The 7,283-nt window shown below is 35.3% G+C and overlaps 1 protein-coding gene across 1 annotated transcript; it reads left to right on the forward strand.

Moving 5' to 3' along the window:
• Positions 1-453: 453 nt before the first annotated feature.
• Positions 454-5,745, forward strand: LOC117117501 (intraflagellar transport protein 20 homolog). The gene is made up of 4 exons (XM_033261807.1): positions 454-625; positions 2,728-2,813; positions 3,577-3,680; positions 5,073-5,745. The coding sequence occupies exons 1-4, from the start codon at positions 499-501 to the stop codon at positions 5,152-5,154; spliced, it is 399 nt and encodes a 132-aa protein (XP_033117698.1). The 5' UTR covers positions 454-498; the 3' UTR covers positions 5,155-5,745.
• Positions 5,746-7,283: the final 1,538 nt, after the last annotated feature.

The raw sequence follows: 7,283 nt of genomic DNA on the forward strand, positions 1-7,283 counted from the left end.
GAGATGCCCTAATCATAAATTTTCTTACCTCAGCCCCAGCCATGGTGGGGCTGAAGTGAGTGGTTCCTCAGTCTGTGAATGTCCCTCCCTGGTTCACCTCTCTTTCGAAAATTCCTGGATCTGCCACTGTTGATTTATAATATAATTATTTTTGGTCTTATTTATAATGCGTCTATTGCAATTTTCACTTTATCCTCTCAAACAGTCCTAAGAACGTTCAGATGGCGCTACTTCACAGGGGGATTCGCCCCTACGTAATTCGCATAACGGTTCCCCCCCCCCCCTTTCAAAATCCTGGCTACGTCCCAGTGTAGTGAAGAATACTTACTGAATTTCGACAAAATGTTAATAAATCAGACGCCAGGACCTCCTCATACGGGAACCATATTATATACCGCCGCCATTAGTCGTCGTATTTCAACATTCCGTATGGGCGCGTCGCATCGCGACGACGATCACCAAAACAACCAGACGCCTGGGCTGGTGAAGCTGTTAGTCATGGCTGATGAGGCTCTAGCAAAAGCAGGGTTACATTTCGACGAACTTAATAAAATTCGAGTTTTAGAACCTGATGTTCAACAGCAAACGGTTGAGCTGAAAGATGAGTGTAAAAACTTTGTTGAGAGTATGTATAATAACATTAATATTTGTCTAAATTTGACTGACATTACTTGCATAGGCCTAGCTACCTAGGCTAGGAGGGGCCTAGCCTTATAGCCTAGGTCTAGCCTCCATCCATCATCAAATCAGGTTTTCTGGCGTGGCTAGGTAGGCCTAACTAGAGACCTAGCTAGACTAATGGCTTAGCCTAGCCCTATGCTCTACTTTAGGTACATCATAAATACAAAGTTGAACATAAAATAAAACAAAAAATAGCACAAATACTTAGGCCTATTCTCAGTATCATAAAAAAACTTTATTTGAGGAAAATTGAGCCACTGGTTATGTTATGGTTTTATTTATAAACATTTGAGCGCGTGATTAGAAAGTTGCATGTTAACAATAATATTTCTGTCACTTTTTGCCATATATTTCTGTTAATTTTTGTAAATGCTAAAAAATAATGTACATTTTGATTGTAAATTTTTACTGCAAGTTATATTGGTCATGTAGCCTTAATACACAACGAACCGAAAATTTATTAATTTTTCAGATGACCTTTGACCCACAATTCTGAAATTCTGGGAAAAATTGAAAAAAAAAAATTAATTAAAAAAAATAAGTCATAAAAAAAGTTTTATTGTGCTTGCATTCCCATAGTAATTGCAGTGTCCGACAAAATGTTGGCGCAATTTGTGACGGGCATTAATGGTGTATAAAATGTGCAACTATAACATAATAAAAACTATACAGAATTAATCTGGAAGTAAAACTATCCCCCTCCCTCGGACACCATCCCGGTATTTCTGAGTCTAGGTTTCGGGGCTGGGAATAATAATTATGTACTAAATTAAGTTACAAATGAAAAATAAAAATATTACCAGTGGTAATCTAGAATTAAAACTATCATTAAAAGATTGTTATGGTTTACCTCGTGTACACGATGGCCGATCAACAGCTGATTGTCGGTTTTGCGGTGCCAAAAAAAAAAATATTGCTACGCCTCATATTACATTTATATTTGGCAAATAAACTCTTAGACTAATCTTCGTTATTAAAAAAATTGAACTTTATTACTCGCAATTCTCTAGAAAAAACGCAGAATTTTAATTAAATTTTCAAAAGTTGATAACTTCTATAAAAGTTGACCGATTTCGGAAAAAAATCAAAATGGTGTACTACTTCGGCCCCTGAGTGACCTGATTGACCTGATGAAAACGTCTCAACCAATCAAAAAGCATTTTATATGAATATTTTTCTTAAGGCCTTTGTTGACAAAAACACGCTATGCTGAACTGGGCTAATGACACTAATTGAAGTGTGTGACGTCACCCATCGTGTGGTGCCTATCTACTTGTCTACTTAAAACCCTTCTTTTTGCCTAATTAATGCACTTGCTTGTCAATTATATTCCTGGGAGTCTATTGATTTATCATTGGAAAAGAAAATTGATTGATTGATTCAACTGATTGATAGAATTAACACAAAAGTAGAAACAGATTTCCTTGCCTTGGCTCACGTGTATTTTTTGAAGCAAACTAGGTCAAATACACAGTTCACAAATTTTCACGCAACACACTCATGTTGTCACTTCGGTCCTTGTTGTGTGGTGGAGGTTCAAATTTTATTATGTAATTTATACCGTGACCTATGAAAAATGGAACTATGATGGTAGGCGTGGAGTACCAGTAGTGTGCGATTTTTTAATTACCAAAACACACAGCAATTGCTGAATGCCTAGGCCTAGTGTAGGCTAGGTAGGACCAACCATCTGACAGCACTACATTTGAAACCCTGGCTACTCTTAACGTGTAAAATTTCGAGGCCGGTTACATATAATTTTAGGTATGTCCCGGCACTATGGGGACACAACTATGTGTACGTCCCTGGCTCAGTCCCGGCTAGTGCCCCGCTATGGTCCGGGTGGGGGAAAGGTGCGGGACTACAATTGACAAGTGCATGAAGTGCATTCGCACTGTTTTTGTTGTTATATTGTTAATCTGTATCTGTTTTCGTGTGATAATTTAATAATTCTTGCAACCACATGGTCATGGTATTTGTGGTGTATAGTAAGAAATAGAGTGAGTAAAATAAAGTTGATTATTAAGTTATTTTCTCCCTTTTTAGAGATTGATGGATTCCAGAAAATTGTTGGTGGATTTATTATGATGATGGACAAACTAGCAAATGAAGTGGAGAAAGAAAAAATGAAGGTACTAAAAAAATGTTAATTTAGTCTCAACCCTAGGAACTCAAAATTACACGTTATGTCGAGATCCCTTTGTTGCCCACCTGAGTTGGGCCACATAGGTCCATGTCAGTCCTCCCAAAATATAAAAAGAGGGAGAAAAAATGTTGAGGAAAAAGAAAAATAGACTTTTGTCGATTTCAGCATTTCAAAATGTTTGTGGAACTCAGAAAGATTTATAAAAACCACACGCTACAAGCATGCATACTACCATAGAGGGTACACATTATCATCATGTTAAAAAGGAATTTAAGAGTTTACTACATTTCTCAGCCGATAGTAAGGTAAATTATATTAAGAAATCATAGGAAGGTGTTTATTTATTTTATTTGTTCACCATTCAACAGCAACGTATGTTGCCACTAACAGAATTGAAAAACAAAACATCAATCAATCAATCAATTTTGACTTTACTATCACTTCTGGTCATAAGATACTCCATAACATAATAATTTCTGATCGTAGAATGCCCTATAAAGCTTATTTTCAAAAGAACAATGGATACCCCTCCCATACCTTCTCCTGCTCAATGCTTTTACATCTCGATTAGGCATGCAAGTCAGCATTTGTGATGACCCCCATCTGTTATTCCCTTGATCTGTCTCCCCTCTTCGTCCCCACATTGCCTCATTTCAGGTTTTGATAAAGGCCCTAATCTTAAGTTGGTAGACTTTTAAGTATTCATGCTTCTGACAGGTGGTACAGTAGTCTTGACTTATCATTTGCAGGCCATTGGCTCAAGAAATCTGCTCAAGTCCATAGCAAAGCAACGGCAAGCTCAACAGCAGCAGCTGCATGCACTTATAGCTGAGAAAAAAATGCAATTAGAAAGGTGAGAAAACATTATCAACACAGGAATTCATTGATTTGATTTGACTGTATTTATGCAAACAACATTACCCTCCATATAAAACACAAAAATTAAACAGTATTATAATATGTTAGCCTAATAGTGAAGCATTCCACAATCTAAGGTAGGCATCCCAAAAAATCGGGATGCTTAGAAATCTGAGTGGAATGCTGGATTTTTTTGTATTTGATTTTTAAATTTTGTATGAGTATTGCACAAACAAATTAAGATCAATATAATGATAATGAAATGGTGTGGACTTCTCATTACTACCCCATTCATTTGATGATACACATAAATAATCCCTAGGGAAAATTCCATAATGTTAAAGTGCACAAATAAAATGCACAGTGGTGACGTCATTTCATTTGCACTGAATTTTCGTTTTCCAGACTAATCACTATTTCTACCTAGTGGCAATTTTTTGCGTCTCGTGTGCAAAAAGCTCAAAGCTGTGGTGATTTTACTTTAGTACATTACGATGGAATATTTTTCGTTTAGGCCAAGCTATGAACGCACACAGCAAACCCAACAATTCTCATTCTACGGCGCTGGTTAAGACGAATGAAGCCTAGACCGTTCTAGACAAGGCCTAGAAAGGCATAATGGTTATGAGAAAAGTTCCTATAAAGGAACTGAAAAATATGGCATTGCTAAAATAATTTATAATAATACATTTGGATCTATTAAACAAATGTGTACCAGGAAGTTAGGTCTACCTATAACCCCTAAACGACAATCACGTTATTCATCTTCTTCGTATCGGGAAGAGCTGTGCGAAGCGTGTCAGTGCACTTACTAACAAATCATTCTAGTATGCACAACTAATGCACACGCACAGTAATCACTGAGCAACCGGCCACTGCAACCAGCAGTTTGATACGATTATAATAGCAACCTCTCTACAATCAGCAGTTTCATTTAAAAGGGTCATAGAAAGGTGATGGAAGTCATAACTGACTTGTTATAATGATGATACCAATAGTATAGTTATTCATTTTTTGTCTCCGATTGAAATTAATACATTTGTCAATTTGTCTTAAGAAACAAATCTTTTAGAAATAGTCAAACATGTATTTATTGATAGTAAAACAATGAAAAGAGACAACTATATTCAATGTCAACTCAGTAATCAATCCAAGAAAAGACGATTTAAAAAAATATATATATATATCGACTGGACACAACATAAACAAAACTGCCCGTTTAATAATAAACATACGTGCGTCTAAATATGTTAACGCGCAGCTCCATGGCAACACAATGAATCACACATGCATCTAATAATGATGCTCATCTCTATGGCAATATGGTGTCTACATCATTATTGAATACTTTAATTTCGTATTTCAATTAAGCTTTGTTTATTTTCAGGTACAGAATGCAATATGCAGCATTGCAGAAAGAAGAGGCCGAGCAGAATGAATTCATCGACCAATTTATTCTTCAAAAATAGTTGAATGTTTGTAAATTTCCAATACATAAGCGCCCTCTACAGGTATTTTAGTACACTACCCAAATGACATTCCAAACATTGTCGGACACACTGAGTTGTTCAAATCATATATTTATTTTATTTATATGATAGTTTATATTTTTAAGATCCAAATTCGAATATTTCTGGTGGTAGGACTGAGTTAAAGGAAAAACGTTTTTTTCTGAAATTTTATATTTATTTGGAAATAATCATTAATGTCGATGGGCAGCTGGTCCATTAAAGTCTTTCTAAATGGGAAAAAAAAGTACCAGAAAAAAAAAGACCAGATAAACACTGGACTCCAGTAAGCCGTGCCCTAGCATTTTGTTATGGTGCCACAAAACAACAGCTGAAACATAATAAGCATGTGCATTTGTGGGTAAACACATGTTGGTTGGACAAGTGCATATGCCTGATCCTGTTTTGAATCAGTTGTTAAATTTGACTGAGACTTCAGAAGATTTATGTACAGTATAAGTGTAGCATATGTGATGTAGATACAGTATGGAAAATGTAAAGAATATGTATTAACTGTACATTTGAAATAATACTATATAATACATACTATTACATGTACCTCTCTGCCAGGTTGTGTTTTTTTTTTGTTTACTGTAATTATCCTTTTAATTTAAGTCTTTTTCAACACTTTTTACTTACTTTTTGATGATGTTGATGTGAATGATGATGAGTGAAACATAGTATTACAAACTTTGTTGGTGTTGAGGCTTGTGATTTTTTAAAAAAGATAAATTAATTGTGATCAGAACATCCTGAACATTCCATCATTTAATTGGTGGTGATACAGCTGCTGACATTTTGGAGCATGCTGCTAATGAAGCACAAATAATGTAGAATTTCTGTGCATTACTCTAGCCCATAGTAGGATACCAAGTAGCCCATACTAGGATCCCAAGTAACCCAGTCCATGCAAAGCTACCTTACCCCAGCCGTTTTACAGGTTCTTCAGACACCCATGAGGTATTCCAACTTGTACCAGGTTACCAATATCGGACTTGCCCAGACTATACCACATTATCCAAACTCATAGCAGGCTATCTCGTACATGTTTACCTCATCCACGAGTACACCAATCCATGGTTAATTATTACAACCTATGTTGGTATCTCATCTCATCATGTTACACCAGCCCACATGAGATTACATTCCCTAATTATATGGCCACAAATGAAAAAGACTACAGCAAACAATAAACGTGTGAGAATGATATACTTTTATTGTCACAACATTATATTGTTTGTATTCACCAAATAAATCATTTTACTGCAAGTTTCCATTTTATATCCCTTATTCATTATCCGTATTGTTACATTATTCTACATCAGTATCGATTTAGTTAATTTAAAAGTACTGCGTCACAAAATATAGGGCATTTTACATATAGTACTGTTATCAAATTGTCTTTATGTACATTTTTATATACATCCAGTAACAAAATTATTAACAGATACTAACTGATCAAAATATCAATAGAATCATTATAAACATGATTGGACTAAAGATAATAATGAAGGGCGTCGTCGAAGGACTGGGGAACCCAGATGTTGTTTCAATATTTTTGAGTTCTTACCTTCTATTAACTTCGATAAAACCAGTGAGAATGATGATTAAAACCCATCAAAATGATTATTGAATTCATAGTTTTTTGAAAAAAATAATACAGTTACATTTATTCAACAATTTTAAACATCAATGAACAAAAAAAAAAACAACAAACAATTACAAATAGAATGGTGTACAGAAGCTGGTAAACTATATGCTACAGTAGCACATTCAAGCACCTTTTCCCACCAAGGTAATTCAACAGAAGGACGCACATCTCCGCTCTCGAACATAGCACGTGCGTACAGTCCTTTGATCTTTACTGTGGCATCGACAATCCGATACTGGTTGCGAGTACAGCCGTCAATTATTAGTCTATGCGTGCCATTCGTTTTATGGTGTTAGTTTTTATTTTATTAATTGTGGGTACTTCGCAATGTCTGTTACATCTGATTTTTTTTTACCGCGAGCTTGTTAAATGCTTCTATAAACTGCAATTTGATTTGTGAAAATTGACCAAGAAAATGAAAAGTTATAGCAATTCAAAA

The sequence above is a fragment of the Anneissia japonica genome, unplaced genomic scaffold (assembly GCF_011630105.1).
Source record: "Anneissia japonica isolate Jap-2015-1 unplaced genomic scaffold, ASM1163010v1 scaffold288303_len28160_cov184, whole genome shotgun sequence".
Lineage (NCBI taxonomy): Eukaryota > Metazoa > Echinodermata > Crinoidea > Comatulida > Comatulidae > Anneissia > Anneissia japonica.

What these genes read in the sequence shown, in the direction of transcription:
- LOC117117501 (XM_033261807.1), top strand. Translation starts at nt 499, where the DNA reads ATGGCTGATGAGGCTCTAGCAAAAGCAGGGTTACATTTCGACGAACTT. An exon ending in GTGTAAAAACTTTGTTGAGA is followed by an intron (nt 626 to 2,727) that starts GTATGTATAATA and finishes CTCCCTTTTTAG; the next exon opens with AGATTGATGGATTCCAGAAA. An exon ending in AAAAAAATGCAATTAGAAAG is followed by an intron (nt 3,681 to 5,072) that starts GTGAGAAAACAT and finishes GTTTATTTTCAG; the next exon opens with GTACAGAATGCAATATGCAG.